Raw genomic sequence first — 21,551 nt, 5'->3', positions numbered from 1 at the left:
TTATTTTTTTAATAACTCTTTTAGATCTCCCCAAATTTTTATGCTTTGACTTTTAAATACACACAATTTAATGTTATAAAGTAGCAAAAGGCCATCAGTTAGGAGTGTAGCATAAAAACCAATACTGAGGCATGAACATCTCAGGTATGACCAGACATATGACCTTCAGGTCTCTTGATGAGACATGGTGCTGGAGTATTTTATTTTCTGTTCCTGGGAACTGTTTTCAAAAGTGCAATTCAAATTACTGAAAAACTGATTAGGATGAATGTCTCATATTAGTGCACATGTTGGAGCTAGAAAATGAGCTAAAAACTTCCTACCTCCAGCTCTCTGACTAGATATATCCAACTAGGAATCTCAGCCTTAGGAATCTCCTGAAATTAAAACCATCCAGTTGTATACAATGGTAGCCTGATGGTTATTATAGAAAGTGTGCTCAAGGACAAAAAAGTATCCCAAATTCATTTTAACTATCTGAGATATTATAAAATAGCAGGTTAGCTTTCTGTTTGTAAATCATGTCATAAAATAGGAAAGCTAGAGGAGATTAAAATCTTACTCTACATTAGTTTAGTCTGATTATTTTTTAATATGGTATCTGAAACTTATTACACTTAGGAGATGAGGGTTTGGATAATAGGAGCAGGAGCAGAGAGAGAGATTAATTTTGGAGTTTCAGGTCAATGACATAAGTATTGTGTCCAATGACCAACTATAGAGTAGCCAAGTAATTACATGACAATTATCTTATTTGACTTTAGCGTAGTGATTACAGTTCACAAGGTATGTTTAGATACATTTATCTAACACATTTATACCTCATGACAGCTTAGAAGAACTGAAACTTATATAGAATAATAGGTTACTTAGTGGAGAATTCCTACACCTTAGGTTTTCTATCTCCACATTTCCATATATTATTTTGTTTTCTACCATCCTGTGTTGCTTCTAGGTATAAGACTCCTCATCAGTTTTTTTCAGAGAACTGTATATATAAGAGCGGTGGGAAAAGGCAAATGAGTACAAAGGGAAGGTTTTAACTGGTAGACTTTAGCCTGCACAGCATTTTTGCTCAGGACTAGTCCTGTCCCTGACTTTCTTTGCAGGAACTAAATGCTAACCATTTTTTTATTTTCAGAAATTCAGGGCCCAAATGGTAGGGTAATCCTCTGTCTTTCCTCTAAGAGCCTGGGATGTGAACTGCCTTATCTGGCTCTTAACTCTCTGGCCACTGACTTCACTTGAAAAGTCTTTTCTTCATTTTCTATCCCATGGTTGATAGGGAGCTCGTGCTCTAATGCCCAGGTAAGCCCTTGAAAACTTCTCTAGGATACTCAGAATCAATTGTGTGAGTTTTATTCAACTTAATTTGCATTGTGGCTCCTGGCACAGAGGAGGGTGTTTTGGTCCTACATTTATTTGGTTCTTTATACTACTTGTCTGGTGTTTAAAATTTTTTTTTGTTCTTTTCCCTCTTTGCTTATATTTTTATTTTGTATTGGATTTTATGTTTCATTAAACATCCTTATCTCCATAGCAGACTTGGCTCTTTTGAAAGGATAAATGCATTTGTTTTCTTTCCTCTAACTTTGGGTCAAGTTTCCTATCCTGCAACTCAGCTATATCCATTATTAATGCTATTTTTCTTTCTTTACCAAGAATGCCAATTTTGTATCCAAGCTGACGTATTATGTTTATTTAAGGAATAAGATAGGGAACAAAGTAATTTTTCCCCTTTAGTAAAGAGCTAATATTAACTTGTGTATTAGCAGCATCACCACTACCAAATCATTTGACTTCTTTTATTTGTCCAAATTCTATTTGCTAGAAAAATCTAATGTGTGTGTGTGTGTACATCACATACTGATTTACATTATTGACCACCATTAACTTACATTTATATATTAGTCACAATTTAATATAAATTTATACATATTTAAGAGTTCTCATAGTTCTTTATGCTGAAACTGAGATTGGACTAGTCTCTTGTCAATGTTTTGTTCACTGGTTTCATATGTGTTTCTTCCATAGGAAGCTATGTGGCACCACTGAGGTCTTATGGGCAAATAGAGTCTTTCTGTTGTATTTTATCCATGTTTAGCCTTTTTTGCTTTTCTCGTTCTTAGCCTCTTATTTCTTGTGGATTCTTATAATCTCCTTTGGAAGTCTCTGTGATTCTGACTTTTGGCCTTAGTAATTATCTCTCTTGCCAGATAAAGACTACTTTTCCCCCCAACTTTAACCACCTCAAAATTCATGTATGGATAAATTTTATTCCTAACCATGGGTCTTGATCCTTTGTTAGTTATGTCCCAGTTCTGAATCCTGCCTTCAGGTATTCCTTTGTCTTATGACACCTTAGTCAATATCCACATAATTCTTCCATTCTGCCTGAAGTGCAGATCACAGACCTGGACCCTCTGGCATCTCCCAACAAAGCAGTAGACATCATTACTGAAGGGCAGAGGAGTTGCCTGAAAAATGTATCCCAATGATTTGATTTGAATGTTCCCTATACCCACCCTCCAAATCAATGGCTTGGGCTGAAGCATGAACCCAAACACCTAATGAATTTCTGAAAGGCCATTGATTTATTTTTAGAAGCCCCTGAATGAATTTTATTTGCCCTAATGTAGAAACAGAGAACAAAAACTGCAAACAATCAATACTAAGAAATGCAGCAAGATGTCATTCTTAATGGGTTTCTTATGGAATAAATATGGAAACACCTTTGCCGTTAATATTCTGGCACTAGAGAAAGAACGAGAATTTGTAAAATGGCATATGAAAAATTAAAGTCAAGGCAAGGGATCAGTCCTTTAAGAGTATTTTTAGGAGAGTTATTATTGAAAAATGACTTAGTTGGCAAATATTATAGGAAAAGGCCCTTTTATTTTTGTTACTTTCGAATAAACTAATCTGCAGCCCATTTTTTTTTTTCCTGTGTTTCTTTTCTCTTACCCCCGGTACCCCGACTCTACCCCCCTGGAGTATCAGCACAAACTTTACTGTCTCATCAGGGAGGTTAATTCCTGGAGATGGAGATTAAAGAGTCAGCTGACTAGTATTACACCCAAGGATCTGAGATCTAGTTTTTGTTTGGATCACATGTCCAGCTCTAATTTTCCCTTGTACTTTGTAACTAACCTTTACCTGGTCCAGTGATTAATCCTGAACATGCAATTAATTAACCACTCGTAAGTTTAAAGGATTAGGCAAAGTGGCTCTTGAATATAAGTATCATATTTGTGGTACTTTAATTATTTCTCATAATTTATCTTTTGTTAAATGAAAACCTGTCAGGTTTGACATGCCTGGAGAGCTTTTGTTTCATATGTGTTAAATGAATGGCATTGGGAAGCCAAAGTTAAAGTAGAATAAAGTATGGGTATTTGTTTTAGAATAGTATTGTTGGGAAAGAATAAAAATCTCAGTTGGGGTGAAGCTGGACCAGTCCACCGTAATTGTATATATTTTTGTTTGCCATTTGTTGATTACCTATTGTGTTTCAGGCCTGATGCTTTTATGTTTTGAGTGTGCTGTCCTTTTCCGCAGAGCAGCTTGTGACCTCTTAGTATAAAACTAAATGAGATTATGTCACTTCCAAACTTAAAATACTCTAATGGCTTGAAATGTACTTTGGGTTATATTAATGTAACCCCTCCAGCTTTATTTTGACTAATGATAACATGGTGTATCTTTTTGTCCTTTCTGTTTTAACCTACTGTTTTTACAGGCAATGCATTTGTTGAGTATTGCTTTTTTTGTTTTGTTTATAAGCCCACTGTGATGATTTCTGCTTTTTAACCAGAGTGGTCATTAATATCGTGAGGTTTAACTCTACCATCTTGCTAATTATTTTCTGTTTATCTCATCTATTCTTTGATAACTCTTTTGCTCTTGGATCAAGTATATCCATGACTTTATCTTTCTGTTGGCTTATTAGTTATTACTTTTTGTTTTATGTATGGTTGCTTTAGGGTTTATAGTGTATATTTCTAACTACTTTCAAATGATATAGTATGAAGCCTCACAACAATACAGTCCCATTTTGGGCTTCCTGGTATTGTTGTCACACATGGCGTATGTTTAAAACTCTTAACATCTTGTTATTTTCATTTTCAACAATCAGTTGTCCTTTATATCTGCACACTCCAGTATTCTTCACCCTGTTGTATAAATCTTGGCTTCCATCTGGATTCATCTTTCTTTTGCCTGAGAAATTGCCTGTGATGTTTCTTCCAGCGCTAATGAATTCTTGCAGTTTTTGTTGTCTTAAGAGGTTTTTTTTTTTTTTAACATTCATTTTGAAAAGTATTTTCAAGGGTATGGGATTCCAGGTTGATAGCTTTTTCCTTCAACACTTTACAAACATGTTACTGTACTGTCTTCTCGTTTGAATTATTTGGGCAAGAAATCTGACCTCACTCTTACCTTTGTTCCTCCATATGTTTCTTTTTTCTTCTAGTTGTTTTTGAAGATTTTCTTTATCACTGATTTTGAATCATTTGATTGTGATATACCTTCAATGTCGATTTTTCACATTTTTGTCTTTAGGTTTCTTTGAGTTTCTTGGATCTGTGAGTTTATAGTTCTCAGTATGGAATTTCTTTTAGCCATTATATTTTTCAAATATTTTTCTGTTCTTCAGTTCTCTTCTTTTTTCAGAGACTTAGACATGTATTATTTTATTGTTACACATAAGACCTCTTAAAGTTCTTCCACAGCTCACTGGTGCCCTTTTTATTTTCTCTACTCCCTTTTTTTTTTTTTTTTCATTTTGGATAATGTGTATGCTATGTATTCCAGTTCATTAATCTTTTCTTTTTTGGTGTCTGATGTTTTCCTATTCAGTCATCTCATATAGCAAAACTGTTCTAGAAATTCAGTTTGGTAATTTAAAAAAAATATTTCATGCCTCTGCTTAAAATTTTTAATCTTTCCTCAACTTTCTCAAACATATGAGATATAGTTATAATAACTTTAATAAACTTTTCTGTTTAGTATTTTTGTCATCTGTGCATTTCTCAATGTCTCCATTAAATGTTCTCCTCATTGTTTGTATTTTCCTGATTCTTTGGATACCAAACAACAATCTTACCATGCTGTATTCTGGATTCTTTTGCATTCTTATAAGTATTTTTGAACTTTCTTTTGGCAGGCAGTTAAATTATTTGGAAACGGTTTGATACTTTTATGGCTTGTATTTAAGCTTTGTTACATGGAATCAGAGGCTTATTTTTCCCCCTGCCAATGAGGCAATACCTTTCTGAATACCATACTCAATGTCTCATAAATTATGAGGTTTTTCCACTATGACCTCTGAGAACAGGTACTATTCACAGTTTTGCCTTAGAATCAGGCACTGTTACCTCCAGTGCTTTTGACTGATCTTTCCCCAGCCTTCAGCAGTTTTCTCCCATGCATATACTGATCATTAATTACTACAGTTAAAAGGATGAGGGGGGGAGTTCCCATTGTAGCTCAGTGGTAACAAACTCAACTAGTATCCATGAAGTTGCGGGTTTGATCCCGGGCCCTGCTCAGTGGTTAAGGATCCGGCATTGCAGTGAGCTGCAGTATAGGTCACAGACACAGCTTGGTTCCTGCATTGCTGTGACTGTGGCATAGGCCGGCAGTTGCAGCTCCAGTTTGATGCCTGGCCTGGGAACTTCCACATGCCACAGTTGCAGCCCTAAAAAGAAAAAAAAAGTGAGGAGGGAGCTCTTGAGATTTCCAGAGCTTTCTGTCTGTGCTCCTCTTTCCTTTCTGGTACTCCGTCCTGAGAACTCTAGTGCCTTGGCATTCCCAGACTCTCACTTCCCTCTCCTCAAGTCATGGACACCTCCTAGATTCCTTCTCTCTGTGCTGCAGTTTGGAAACTCTTTCCAGACGGTAAGCTGGGATGGTCACAGGGCATACCTGATTCCCCTTTCTCAGAAACCACCGTCCCATGCTGTGGATGTCAGTAGCTAAAACTGTTGCCTTATTCAAGGTGGGTGGGGTAATTGGTCCAGTCCCTGTTTTTCATCTTTGGTTAGAAGGGAATTTCCCTCTGGACCTTTGAATGGTTTCTAATTTCACTATAATTTGTAAGATGATCTAGAATCTGTGTCTTCAACCTCATATTTTACCACTCCCTTTCTTGTCCACTATGTTTTAAGCCATATTCTTTTTCTGTTCCCACTCAGATTGCCTTCACTGTTGCTGTTCCCTCTGCCTCAGCCCAGGTGTCACTTCCTTGTGGTAGGACTTGTTATAATGATGTACCCCACTCTTCTCTATCTACGAAACTCTACTTATTCCTAAGCTGTTATCCTTATCCAAAATGATCTTGTCTATTTGTTGTATTGTGTCTGTCTTTTTCTTCTCTTTTCTCTGTCTGCTTTACTTCCCTTTCTCTGTCACTCCATTTGGACCAGGTCCTTGTTATCTTATTTTCATTGTGCATCTCCAAGGCCTAAAACCGTGTTTGGCACATAATAAGTATTCAATAAATAATTTGACACAGAAATGAATGAGGAATTATATCTGATTCTCACATAACTCCAGAAATAGGCATTACCATTTCATAGCTGAGGCAACTTTTTCACTTAATTAGTAAGTAGTACAGCTCAGCTGTGGACCATAGTTTTATGATACTAAAGACAACCTCCATGTTTTATGCTGGCAGTCACTCATGTGATTTTGTTTACTGTAGCTGCCCATCGTACTTGATGTTGCTTTTAACACTGGTTTCTGTATGCTTCATCACTGGAGAAAATTTGCTTTTAATATTTAAAGATTAATTTGAGTTAATAATAAATAAAAATTACTTTGTATGTTTATTATAGGAGCTTAAATTATTGAGTTGTTGAACTTAAAATTATGTTTTTGGAAATTTTTTCAGGTTCTACATTTTCTCCTTTGGGATTTTAAATCTTCTAAATAAACAACTAAAGAGTGGGGCATTTGAGTCCATAATAGAATTATGGTTGTTTTTTGTTGTTTTCGGGTTGAGAGACATGATGCTTTCTAGTTAGACCATCTATGTAGTATTGAAATTTTATGGCACAATCTGCTTAATGTGTTTCATTTGCAAAAACAAAACATCATTATAGTCACATACTAATTACTAGCCATGCATCATTCATTTGAAATAAAGCCTAAAGCATTTTGTAGTTATAAGCAAAAAGGTCTCTTATGATTCATCACTTGGCAGACAACATTGTTTTAAGGTTGCTTTTCAGATCCAAGTATCATCTAGTGCCTAGGAAGCATTTTCTGTGTTCTGAAAATCTTATTGTATAGATCTAGTTATTCTCTTCTAAGACTGTTTCGGAAATATAATGGGAAAAGGGAGATTGGAATTATGGAACTAAGTTGCTATAGAGTCAGGCCATTTTATCGCACTGGTGGTTTAAAGTATAATTGAGATTATAGGCTGGTTTACTTTATATCTCATTCTTGAAGCCACCTGGAAAGGTCTGTAAAGTGCATTTTTTTAAAAAGTTGAGTAAATACTATAATGAGTTTTCTACTTAATAGCTATCCCCATTAACACGAAGGTGAAAATTCGATGAAAGTAGATTGTATACATACTATTTACATACTCAAAATACAAAGTATCTTCCTGTAATTTGCTTATTAATTATATAGGAAAAGTGTAACTTTTCATTGGAAAAGCTGGACATGACCTTAGCTAATTATGTATGTATAATATATATGTGTATATATATGTATGTATAATATATATGTGTATATATATATGTATATATATATGTATTTCACATATATAAAAAGAAGAGGGAGCATATAATAAGCAAATGGTACAAAATGGAAAGAAATATTTGGTTAATCTGGGTAAAGAGTTTTTGTATTCTTAAAACTGAAATTGTAATAAAGCATTCTAAAAATTCCACTGAGAGTAATAAAGCTACAAAATGCTTAGGAATAAATTAAAATTTTTTTAATTTAAATTTTTAAATAAATTTTAAAAACCAGGAACAATAATAAAATGGATAAAATACACAAGTCATCTGTTTTAAGACAGTAGATAACCACAGAAAAAAAAAAGCTATAAGCCTTGAGAAACCAGAAACTTCCTGAGCTTTTGAATGCCCATCTTTTGGCCTGATAAAAGTTTTCCAACAATAGCACAGAAAGCTGGAGTCTGAGCAGAAGGTATTGGTTTTCTATGAAATGAGGAAGTAGGGATCAAAATTCATAGCAGCTGAAACAGGGAAGGCCAATGTAGGGGAATGAATTATGCAGAAAGGGACTCTAGTTTTCATTGTAGGGATCCCCTTTAGAGTGTACTTAGAGGATGGGCTGTCCATATGCTGAGCAAGGTTTGGCAGATATCACCTGCTGCAAGGTAGATCAGAACAGAGATACTCGAGGATCTCCATTCCTAGGAGACATTGGGGTTCTGGCCCTGCTAGAACAAAGGTTCTTTTTTTTTTTAAATGGTCACACTTGTGGCATATGGAAGTTCCCAGGCTAGGTGTTGAATCAGAGCTGCAGCTGTCATCCGCCACCACAGCCACAGCAACTTGGGATCCAAGCAACAATCTGTGATGTACACAGCAGCTTGAGGTAACGCCAGATCCTTAACCTACCGAGCAACTCCAGGGATCAAACCCACATCCTTATGGATACTATTCAAGTTCATAACCCATTGAGCCACAGTGGGAACACCATAAAATAAAGCTTCTTAATGCTCCGTTAACTTACCTGGCATTCACTCAAATAGCTGGAAAGGTTGTACCTTAGGAAAGATCAGCATCCTGATGGCTCACATTACAAAACCTACAATCAAGTCTTACAGAATCCTCTGGGAAGCATGAGTCCTACTAAGTTAGAGGGGTAGGAAAACACCTCCCACTTTCCAGAGTCACACTAACAGAGTGTAAACTCAAGTCCATTAAGCCTTAAATAAGCCTATCAAGAAATTTAAGGTGATTACCCAATGATTGATTTGCCTACTATAAAAAGGAACATTCTTCAAAGGAATATTGCAACTCAAGATTTACCATGACATTTCACTATTTAATTAAGAAGTAAAGATTAATAAAATGGAATGTTATTGTCAAAGAATAGTCAAATGAACAACATGGCCCAGATTTTAGATTTCAAATGCAAAGTCTTTATAAAGTGAATATTAAAAATATGTTCAAAGAACTTAAGGAAATTATCTTTAAGGAATCAAAGGAAAATATGATTTTAATTAAGGAATATTTGCAAGGAAATGAAAACTATAAAAATTTGCCATATGGGAATTCTCTAACTGAAGAGTTCAATAACTGAATTGAAATATTCAGTATATGGGTTCATAGCATATTGGAGATAGTCAAACAGTCTAAAACACCTGTAACTGGAGTCCCAAAAGGAGAAGAGAGTGAGATTGTGGCTGACAAAATAATTGAAATAATAATGGGCAAGAAATTCCAAATTGAGTGAAAAACATAAACTTGTGGTTCAAGAACTCAGCAAATCCCAACCAGGATAAATACAAAGACAGTTTGGTACATTCTAGTCAAACTGCTGAAAGCCAAAGATTAAGAGAAAATCCTGAAAGCAATTTGAGGGGGTGGGGAGATACATAAAGGAAAAAAGAGATTTAGCTAACTTTGTAGAAATAATGAAAAGTGAAAGACAACAGAAATGTGTATTTAAAAGGAAAAAATATTTAGCTAACTTTGTAGAAATAATGAAAAGACAACAGAAATGTGTATTTAAAGTGCTGAAATAAAAAAAAACTCTGTAAACTCACAATCCTCTATTTAGAGACACCCTTCCCCAAGTAGGGAAAAATAAATAGATTTTCATTTATGTGAAAACTGAGAGAGTTTGTGGACATCAAACCTGCCATACAAGAAATGCTAAAGTTATCCTTCAGGCCAAATGGAAATGATACTAAATGAAGACTTATATCCACAAATGGATAGGAAGAGCATGTGAAATAGTAAATGAATTATGTTTTCTTTCTTCTCATAATTTACTTAAAAGAAAACTAATAATTAAAAAATAACATTGCAGGATGGAGTTTTTATGTACAGGGAAGTAGTTGCACAAATGATTGGGTAGGACAAATGGAATTGTGCTGTTATAACCTTATAACACGTGAAATGAATCAGAAGGCGTGACATGTGAGTGAAATGCTGGAAGAAGGAGGCTGGAAATGAAAACTATGAACAGGTGCAATGTTGTCTTAATTATAACTCTAAATAGACTACATAGAGAGGCATATTATTAGTCCTAGAGCAACTAGAAAAATAGTCAAAACTTAATTTAAGAAGCCAGTAGAAGAGATAAAATGGAATAGTAAAAATTGCTTGATTAACGCAAAAGCCGGAAAGGGATAAAGGAGAGTTTAAAAGCACAAAAGACAAATGGAAAACAGTAAACAATAAGAAACATAGCATAGCTATGTATAGTTCAGAGAATGTGTATCTCAAGACAATCATATTACAAGAAATAGTGACATTACACAAGGATACAAGGAGTAATTTACAAGAAACAATCATCTTAAATGTGTATGCACCTAATAAAGAACATTAAAATTCATGAAGCACAACCTGCAGAATTAAATGGAGGAATAGATAACTTCCCATTCATAATGAGTCCCCTCAGTAAATTCTAAAAAATCTGGATCAAAAAAGAAATAAGTAAATATTTAGAAAATCAAGCTGGTACTATCAACCAGGTTGTTCTAGTTGGTATTTGGAGACCATTTCCCACGTAACTGCAGAATATACATTTTTTTCAAATACACACAGAACATTCACCAAGGTAGACCATATGGGAACATAAAACAAGTCTCAGTAATTTTCAAAAGACTGAAATCTTCTCAAGTATGGTTTCTGTCTAAATTGGAATCAAATTGGACAACCACAATAATAGAACATCTTTCACTGAAAATTGAATAACATAGTTTTAAATTATTTGTGGGTCAAAGAAGAAATTATTTTGAACCTGACGAAAATGCTAGAAAAGAAAAACAAATTCTCAAATTTCCAATATCAGGAATCAAAGAAGGGAATCTACAATAGAAACTTAGAAAGCCATATCATACATAAGCATATGTAAAAATTGTCAATAAAATATTTTTATGTCAAATAGTATAATGCATAAACAGAAGAGTATGCTGTTACCAAGTGGTGCAGGGCTTGCTTAACATTTTTAAATTAATTAAAATAGTTGACCATATTACCTGAAAATGGGGGGGATCATATAAGTAACTAGATACGAAATAAAGAGTATTGACAGAATTCTGTGTATGATAAATAAAAACTCATAGCAAGTAGAAATAGAAGGAAATGTTCTTAACCTGACGAAGGACATCTGTGGAGAATATGGAGCTGTCCTCATACTTAATTGGGAAAGACGAAATGCTTTGTCATTTGATTGGAAACCAGGCAAGGATATCTATTCTTATCATTTTTCTGCATTATAATGGATGTTCTAACTTGTGTAATAAGAAAAGAAAATGAGATAAAAGGCCTATATGTTGAAAATGTTGTCTATGTGTGAATACATAAGAAAGCTATAGTAAACTTTGCTAAAAGGTCATAGAATAGTCACTTTATTAAAATCAGTTTTATTTTTCTCTATAAGCAGTGCTATATTGGAAAACTGGATAAAAATAGTACTGATTACAATAGCATCAAAAAGTATAAAATACTTAAGGATGCCTTTCACTGAATGTGTACAAATTTTCTGTGCTACAGACCAGAAGATGTTGCTAAGAGAATTTAAAGAAGTTGTAAATAAATGGTAATATTTATCATGCTTCTATAGAAGCAGATTAATTTCAAACTTTCACTTTTCTCTCAAATGATCTACAGACTCCTAATACACATATGATAGTCATTCTCAATCAATCCCAGCAGGTCTTACAATAGTAACCGACAAAATACTGCAAAAATTCATATGAAAAGCAAAGGACCTGGAATAGACAAAATCAATTTTGAAAAAGAACAAACCTGGAGGATCTAGATTACTGATTTGAGAATAAGACAGTAAGGTTATGAGCAACACTTTTCACAGTAGTCATGACATGGAAGCCACCTAAATGACCATTGATAGATGAATGGATCAAGAAGTTATATATATATATATATATATATATATATATATATATACACACACACACACACACACACACACACACATATATATATACATATATACACATATATACACATATATACATATATATACACACACATATATACATATATATATGCGTGCGTGCGTACACACACACACACACACACACACACACACCATGGAATACTATTCAGCCATAAAAAATGAAGTAATGCCATTCATAGCAACATGGATGCAACTAGAGATTCTCATACTAAGTGAAGTCAAGTTGGAAAGAGAAAGAAAAGTACCATATGATATCACTTATATGTGGAATCTTAAAATATGGCACAAATGAACCTATCTACAAAACAGAAACATACTCACAGACATGGAGAACAGACTTGAGGTTGCCAAGGAGAGAGGAGATGGATTGAGATTTTTGGGTTGGTAGATGCAAACTATTACATTTATAACAGATAAGCAATGAGGTCTATTGGACAAGGAACTATATGCAATCTCCTGGGATAGACCATAATGGAAAATAACATAAAAATAAGAATATGTATATGTCTGAGTCAGTTTGTTATACAGCCAAAATTGGCACATTGTAAATCAACTATACTTTAATAGATTAAAAAAAAAGGAAAAAAAATAAGTTTTAGGACATACAAATAGACTTTTCTCAAAAGTTCAGAAATAGATTCTCAAAGATACCATCAGTTAATTTTCAACTAAGATATTAAGGTCAGTGTGTGGGGAAAGGAACTTTTTTGTACCAAATAATTCTGTGAAACTCGGATATCCTGTGGACCAAAATGAATCTCAACTCCTGTATCACATCACACAGAATACTTAGTGAAGGGGGTGGAGTATATACCTAAACATGCAAAGATAAAATACAGAGCTTTCAGAATAGAGCATAAGCTTGGTTAATGGGGTAAGAAGTGGTCTAAACCACTTTGTGAAAAGTTTGACAATTTCTTATAAGGTTAAATATACATTTATTTATATTATACCTTTTGGATATTTAACAGAAATGAAAATACTCATGCAGAAATATTCATAATACCCTGAATTAGCTTTCCTGGGCTGCCATAACAAATGTCCATTGCCTTAGTGGCTTAAAACAAAGTAATTCATGCTCTCATATTTCTAGAAGCCAAAGTCCTCTGTCAAGATGTTGGCAGGGTTAGTCCCTCTTGGACCCTGAGGAAGAATTGTTCCAGGTCATTTTCCTAGTATCTGGTAGTTGCTTACAGGCTTTGTTATGTCATGACTTGCAGGATTTCTCCAGTCTCTGCCTCCATTGTCATGTCTTTACTGTGATGTGTATTTCCTATATGTGTCTTTCTCACTCCTTTCTCTTAAAATGACATGGCATTAGATTTAGGGATCACCCTAAATCCTGTGCGATCTCACCTGGAAATCTTTAACTTAATTATCTGTAAGGACCCTGTTTCTACATAAAGTCACATTCACAGCTACCTGTTTAGGGCTTATCGTTCTGTTGCCTCTCCAGTCCAACCCACTGTATAGCTCAAAAATGCAGCTGGGAAAATAACTAAAAAGTCCATCAACAGGAGAGCTAAACAAATTTTGGTGTATTTTCCCAATGAAATATTGTTCATTAATAAAAAGGAACAGAGTACTCAATTACACTACATGTATACGAATCTCAAAGTCATTTTTTTGAGTGAAAGAAGCCAGACACAGAAAGTGTTTACCGAAAGTTTCATTAATATAAATTTTAAGAACAGGCAAAATTAAGTTACAGTGATAGCAATCAAAACATTGGTTTCCTTTGTTAGGGTGAGGATTGTCTGGAAGCAGACATGAATGAATTTAAGATACCAGAATGGTTCTGGGTTTTATGCCAGCTTTTTAATTCATCAGATATGAAACTTATGTGTTAGGAGTGTCTGCGAAGATTGCCAAATAAGAAGTCTCTCGCTCTGTAACTTTACTGCTTTCAGATCCTGAGTATCCGCAGAACTCCTTTGGACCTCCTGTGACTCCTTAGTGGTTCCGAACTGATAAACATTTGTAAATAAAGATAAATCTTATCTGATGTCTATGACCAATTGTCTATTTCTTGACTAGCTGGAGGAATATACATTTTATCCTTGTAATATATATTTTTTTGTGTAATTCTTGGCTTTACCTTACTCCTATGGAATAATATAAAAAATACACCATATGTATTTTGCTGTTGTGGAGTTTTAAAAAATAATTTTAGCTTAAGAGTTTTATTATCATAAGGGCACATTTATTTTAAAAGCACTATTGATAGTCTGAGCACTACCCAGGCATAGGAACTTGAATAGATTTGTTTTTGATGCCTTTCCTTAAGTGAAATGAACTTTTCTTTTTTTCTGAAAATTCTGGAGATCAGGAAAATATTGGCCAGCTCACAGTAAGGGAAGGTATTTTTTTCATATAGTTTAATTAGAAAAATCAAGTTGAAAACTTTTCTCTAAGTGTCTTAATTCTGTTATTAGATTCTGTGCCTCTATCAAATGTCACTTTCCTCCCTCATCCCTTTGTCATTTTCTCTGGTCTTTTCTTTCACGAAGATATGTTTGTTTTTTCACATTCTCCTTATTTTTCACACCTCTCCTGCAAGGAGTGGAAACATGAGCTAAGATGGAAACATGCATGGAGAGTGTAGTGTATGGGGAGCATAGAAGTGGATTTAGGAAGTTCCCTAGTGGCTTAGAGGGTTAAGGGTCCCATGTTGTCACTTCTGTGGTGTAGGTCACTGCTGTGGCCTGGGTTTGATCCCTAGTCCAGGAAATTGTGTATGCCGCAGGCCAAAAAAAATTTTTTAAAAAATTAAAAAAAGAAGAAAAGGAAAGAAAGACAGAAAAGAAAAGAAAAAGTGGATCTGGAAATATACAGGAAGTAATTGGATATACTAAGAAGAAAGGAAAGAAATATGAGGTAGGAGCAAGCAGAGTTCACAGCAAGGTCATCTCCATATTGTTTTATCTAATAACTGCTCTGGAGAAATGAACGCCTGTTTCTATTCATAGGAAAACTTAGTAGAGGTAGTTTGAGTATCAGATGGCTTTTAAATTGTGGTTGTTAATTTCCACATTGTGATGCTCTGAGTGGCATACACATTTAGTTGGCAGCAAGTTAGCCCTAGGCTCTTGTCTTACTGACCCTGTGACCTTGAACGAGTCATTTAACCTTCCAGAAACACTGTCCCCCGATTCCTTATAATTATGTATTTACAAAGGATGTAAAGTAAAGGTTTAGAATACTAAGTCAATTAAGACTCAAGTCGGTAGCTTTCCAATTAGCAGGTTACTCATAGTGTTAGACTGAAAGTTAAATGAATGATTAATTAGTTTTACAACAACTTTAGGAAAGAATAATAAAGATGAGGAGCATGTTCTAAAATTTCTTTAGAGGTGCGCCTACACAAGGCTGCAGGCAAGAAGTAGGGGAAAACTCAACAAGTTTTGAAAAAATTGGCTCCTGAAAATCTCATGTTTATAAAAGAAACTGAATAAAGAGGACCAGATATGGTGTTAAGTGTAGTTGGTATAAAAATGTCAAATGGGTTCTGTTTTTTTTTCCTGCATGCAATAATGGATAAAATTAAAATTATATGTGAAAAAACATATCCGTAATGAGATTATGGGAGATTACATCTTCCTGAAGATTTTTTCTACTTTTTAACCCCTTAAGACAGATGGAGGAATTAGATGATACAAGGACAGCAACCACAACCCTTAATGGGCAGAGTTCCTGTTGTGGCTCAGTGGAAATGAATCCGACTAAGATCCATGAGAACGCAGGTTCAATCCCTGGCCTTGCTCAGTGGGTTAAGGATCCAGTGTTGCCGTGAGCAGTGGTCTAGGTCACAGATGTGGTTCAATCTGGTGTTGCTGTGGCTGTGGTATAGGCCTGTGGCTATAGCTCCAATTCAACCTCTAGCCTGAGAACCTCCATATGCTGTAAGTGTAGCCCTGAAAAAAAAAAAAAAAAAAAAAGCACTGAATGGGGCACCCAGTCAATACTTGTTGGTTCTTTGATTTTCTAAAGGTCTTTTCATCTTACTTTGTACCTGCTCTAACAACCTATATATTGCCAACAAACAAAATTTTGAAATCAAAATTAGTGTTCTGGATATTGCCCATTGATCTTAACCTGTCACTGTTCTTAGGTTTTTTTTCATTCTGGCATGTGAATTTGTGATGGAGAGATTGCCAGAGTACTGCTCTTTGACTTCAAAAAATAGTAGTAAAATCAAAGTATTTTTACTTGTTGTTTTATGCCTTTAGAGAGATCTTCAGATTCTAAGTCATTATTGTCAGATATTGGTGCTTACATTGCTAAGACTGTGAGAATAAATGTAAGACATACATCTGTAAAAATGGAATTCTAATTTCTTCCAACATTCTAATTATTAACTACCTTACAGTTAAACTTTTGCAATAACCCTTCCTTCTTTTTTATGACTGTTACCATTGAGAATATTATTTAAGCATGGTAGTTCTTCATTTCTGGATTCTGTCTAGTCTTTGGCAAACAAGTCAGAGTTCTAGATTCTTGCACAAGCAAAAAGAATGTCAGTGTCCAGTGTTGATCGAATATATGAGATGATGAAGAAACATTCTTTAGGGTTTTAAAAATACTTTTTATTATTTTTATTTTTTCCATTATAATTGGTTTACAGTGTTCTGTCAATTTATACTATACAGCAAAGTGACCCAGCCATACATAGATACGTACATTCTTTTTCTCACATGTTCCATCGCAAGTGACTGAATATAGTTCCCTGTGCTATACAGCAGGATCTCACTGCTTATCCACTCCAAATGCAGTAGTTCACATCTATTAACCCGAGACTCCTAGTCCATCCCACTCCCTTCCCCTCCCCCTTGGCAACCACAAGTCTGTTCTCCAAGTCCATGAGTTTCTTTTCTGTGGAAAGGTTCATTTGTGCCATATATTAGATTCCAGATATAAGTGATATCATGTGATATTTGTCTTTCTCCTTCTGGCTTGACTTCACGTAGTATGAGAATCTCTAGTTCCATTCATGTTGCTGCAAATGGCATTATTTTGTTATTTTTTATGGCTGAGTAGTATTCCATTGTGTATATATACCACATCTTCTTAATCCATTCATCTGTTGATGGACATTTAGGTTGTTTCCATCTGTTGGCTATTGTGAATAGTGCTGCAATGAACATATAGATGCATGTATCTCTTTCAAGTACAGTTTTGTCCAGTTATATGCCCAAGAGTGGGATTGCTGGGTCATATTGTAGTTCTATATTTAGTTTTCTGAGGTACATCTATACTGTTTTCCATAGTGGTTGTACCAATTGACATTCCCACCAACAGTGTAGGAGGGTTCCCTTTTCTCCACACCCTCTCCAGCATTTGTTATTTGTGGACTTGTTAGTGATTGCCATTCTGACAGGTGTCAGGTGGTAACCTCATAGTAGTTTTGATTTGCATTTCTCTAATAATCAGTGATGTTGAGCAGTTTTTTCATGTGCTTACTGGCCATCTGTATATCTTCTTTGGAGAATTGTCTGTTCAGGTCTTTTGCCCATTTTTCAATTGGGTTGTTGCTTTTTTTAGCTGTTGAGTTGTATAAGTTGTTTGTATATTTTAGAGATTAAGCCCTTGTCAGTTGCATCATTTGAAACTATTTTCTCTTTGTAGGCTCTCTCTCTCTCTCTCTCTCTCTTTTTTTTTTTTTTTTTTTGATGGTTTCCTTTGCTGTGCAAAAGCTTTTCAGTTTGATTAGGTCCCACTGGTTTATTTTTGCTTTTATTTCTGTTGTCTAAATATTTTCCCATTTTTTTACCTTTATTCTTTGATCCCATCTGAAGAAACAGACTTCGACCTGACCAAAAGAAAAAGAACTGTGGTATTATCATCATAGGTCACAAGATTTAGATCTTAGAACATTAGTTTTACTGAGGGTTTTTTTGTTGTTGTTGTCATTGTTTCTGTTTTTTTAATAGAAGGGTGCTGCCATTTGGCCTACATGATCAGGGTAGGCTGAATATTGGGGTAAAGACATGAGATAGCTCAGTGATCTCTCAAGTTCCTATCCACTCCAGTAATTTTGTTCACTAAACTGCATTTTTTTTTTTGTCAGGTGTGTGGCATGTGGAAGTTCGCGGGCCAGGGATTCAACTGGAGCCACAGTAGCACCCAAGCCACTGTGGTGACAATGCCAGATCCTTAACCAGCTGCACCACAAGAGAACTCTCAGTAAGCATTTATTTTTTATTAGCCAAAATACTAACTTTTCAAAATTTGGAAGGAAGAAAAATATGAAAAGGACATCTAATTTAAAAAGGTATTCAAAGATCTGTTTAGGTTACCTTTCCTTACTTTGCTTTGTCAGGGTTTTCCATAAATTCATACCGTTTTGTTCTGCATTACATCATAAACTTATTCTGTTTTTTTCAAAGTACCTGTCCCTAGTGCTAGGTAGACTCATTACTCATACAAATCTAGGTTATATTTTTCTAGGAAAATTAATTACTTTGTACTGGCTACATATGGTTAGCTTGTCAGCAGGAAAGCTTTAACATACTTTGGGGTGGTTTAATGTAGGTATTTAAGTAGTCTTTTTTGTGCATGATGTAGTATGTTAATATACATTAAAATTAATATTTTGCAGTATTATTTTTCATGGGTCCTGGAGAAATCTCGTTTATTGCAAAGTACCAAATGCCTGACTTTGCAATCATGAATGAGGGTATAGGCTGAAAGCAGAGATTCTGTGGTCTCATCATGCACTTTTTTTTTTTTTTTAATACTTTTTAGGGCTGTACTCATGGCATATATATGGAAGTTTCCAGGCTAGGGGTCAAATCGGAGCTACAGCTTCCGGCCTACGCCACAGCCACAGCAACGTGGGATCCGAGCTCTGTCTGCAGTCTGCACCACAGCTCACAGCAACACTGAATCGGAGCTAGGCCAGGGATTGAACCCGCAACCTTATAGTTCTTAGTCGGACTTGTTTCCTCTGCACCACAACGGGAACTCCTCATCATGTACCTTCTAAGTGGCCATAACCGTGTGGTCTCATGTGAGTGTTTCCTTATACATCTGTTATTCTGAAGGATTAACTAAATGTAGAAGAGCATTTTTCAGAATAGGTCCAATATAATATGAATATCTGCCATGTTTAATGTTTAAGTAAGGATACAAATTCCTCGTGAGTCAGTCCACTGGGGAGCATTTTAAGACACATGAAATTCATGACTTTATGAGAAGTAATCACTGCTTACCTCTGCTTTGTGTGCTAGATATACAGTGTTCTAAAGGATGATTCATACCCACTAAGAATTGGTATTCTGACAGTGTCTTACTTTGTCTTTCTGAAATTTTTATATTCAGAAATTTATTCTGTAAAAGTATTATTAGTGATGTTTCTTTGTACCTTTAAAAAATGTGATTTTTGAATTTACAGTTTCTTTACTCTTTATTAGGAAAAAAAATATTTTCTCTGGGCGGGAATTTCAAGACATTCCTTTAATTCAGGGAATTTTAAGACATTTCTTAAAACATTTTGTAGAGTAGACTGTTGTTAAGTTTGTTTCTTTTTAAAAATTTATTTTTTAAATTTTATCTAGCTGTGATTGATTTACAACATGGTATTAGTTTCAGGTATACTGCTTCAGATTCTTTTCTATTTTATATAGGTTATCACAAAATATTGAATATGGTTTCTGTTCATAGAAGGGGTTTCTGAGCTTTTTGAATCTTGGTTGTGTTCACACAAATATTTAACATGTCAAGTGGCTGGGAAGAATACTGTATGTAAGTTAGATATTTGTGTTATTGGCTGGGAAATTTTTTAGTCATTTAAGAATTTAGTCCATCTGTAGATATTCTCTCAGAGGTATGTCCTAAAAGTTCTTTATTGCTCAGATTTTGTTATATGAGTAATCTGGGTTATGTTGTTAGGTCATTAAAACAATGTCTATAGTATCCTATTGAACCCTAAGAAGTCCAGGCTTTTGTGTGGTATATTTCATTAGAACTATTACCTGTTTTAATACTATATGTCTGTTACTATTTTTTCCCTGATCTTGCCTCAAAGTGCTTTTGATGTTTATAATCATTGTTGAAGTTCACCAGTTTTACTGCAGCTGCCCCATCTAAGTCTCACATTCCTAATACATTTGGTCAAGGAATTTCTATATAACTTAACATGCAGTAGGCCTCCAGCCTTTAGGCTCTTCACCTCACATGTGATGCTAGGACGTGGTTTGTGGATCAATTTAAGGCAAGAACTTGCTAACCCCCTAGTCCTTTTGTTCATTTTGACACTCTCAACCCCTTACACACTCAACAAGGCAACCCAGAGTCCAAAACAGAGTTAAATGTTGGCATGTGGTAAACCTGTGTCTTTGCACCACTTCTGTCTCCTGTTCTGCCCTTGTTTCCTAACTCTGACTCTGCTAATTTAGCATGTGTCAGGAGTCATTCCGCTGTCCTGTGTTTCTGAAGAAAGTCAATTTAGCACAAATTGGGACCTATTTACTCTCCCTCTATCTAACACACACTGTTAGTCAGCAGGGCTCCGGTGGACAGCAATTGCTATTTGAAGAAAATAAACCCTCTTCAGACCTTTCTGAATATGTTTTAAACATAACCCAGCAAATTCCAGTACCAAACAAAAATTAAAGCAGTGCTATGAATGCTTTGTAATGTCATTGCTTCTGTATCCTGTTACCTTTTAAATTTTTAGGTTTTTTTTTTTACAAAAATATATGTACTTTATTACTTAAATGTTGTCATTGAACAAAAGCTTCCTTTTCATCGAGCGTCTAAATTGTTAATTTCTTCTTTGATGGATGAGTCTGGATCCCTCACAGAAACATGCAGGGCTTTTCTTTCTTCCTGCTATCAGTTTTAGGGGACATATTGCTTCTTCAGTGCTGTCATACCAATAAATCGTCCCAGATTACTTGCAACCGCACAGCCCTAAAGTATAGCATGCATTTTAAAGGGAATCTGCTATTTTCTTTTCAATCAGATGAGCAATGTGAAGAGACTACGGCCACGGCTCAGTGCTATTCTCTTTAAGCTTCAGTTTGAAGAGCAGGTGAACAACATCAAACCTGACATCATGGCTGTCAGTACTGCCTGCGAAGAGATAAAGAAGAGCAGGAGCTTTAGCAAGTTGCTGGAACTTGTGCTGCTAATGGGAAACTACATGAATGCTGGCTCCCGGAATGCTCAAACCTTCGGATTTAACCTTAGCTCTCTCTGTAAAGTGAGTTTGTTGTTTTTTTTCAAACACATGTTTGCCGGAACACTTATTCTTAAATGTCATCCTTGATTATATTATTTGAGGTGTTTTTTTTTTTCTTTTTTCTTTCTTTCCTTTTTTTTTTTTTTTTTTTTTTTTTTTTTAAATTTTGATGTGCTTGTTGTCAAGAACTTGAACTGAACTATCAACCCAAACCCAGGGTGAACTG

At 35.0% G+C, this 21,551-nt stretch overlaps 1 protein-coding gene across 2 annotated transcripts in view; it reads left to right on the top strand.

Moving 5' to 3' along the window:
- Positions 1 to 21,551, top strand: part of DIAPH3 (diaphanous related formin 3) — a 502,120-nt gene that overhangs the window by 264,146 nt on the left and 216,423 nt on the right. For both annotated transcript variants that reach the window (XM_021065648.1, XM_021065649.1), the window contains one exon: positions 21,107 to 21,346. In XM_021065648.1, the coding sequence (XP_020921307.1) occupies positions 21,107 to 21,346 (240 nt within the window). The remainder of the gene's footprint in view (positions 1 to 21,106; positions 21,347 to 21,551) is intronic.

This window comes from Sus scrofa, chromosome 11 (assembly GCF_000003025.6).
Source record: "Sus scrofa isolate TJ Tabasco breed Duroc chromosome 11, Sscrofa11.1, whole genome shotgun sequence".
NCBI classification, from domain to species: Eukaryota; Metazoa; Chordata; class Mammalia; order Artiodactyla; family Suidae; genus Sus; species Sus scrofa.
The sequence above is the reverse complement of the archived record's forward strand: the minus strand, read 5'-3'. Positions and strand labels throughout refer to the sequence as shown.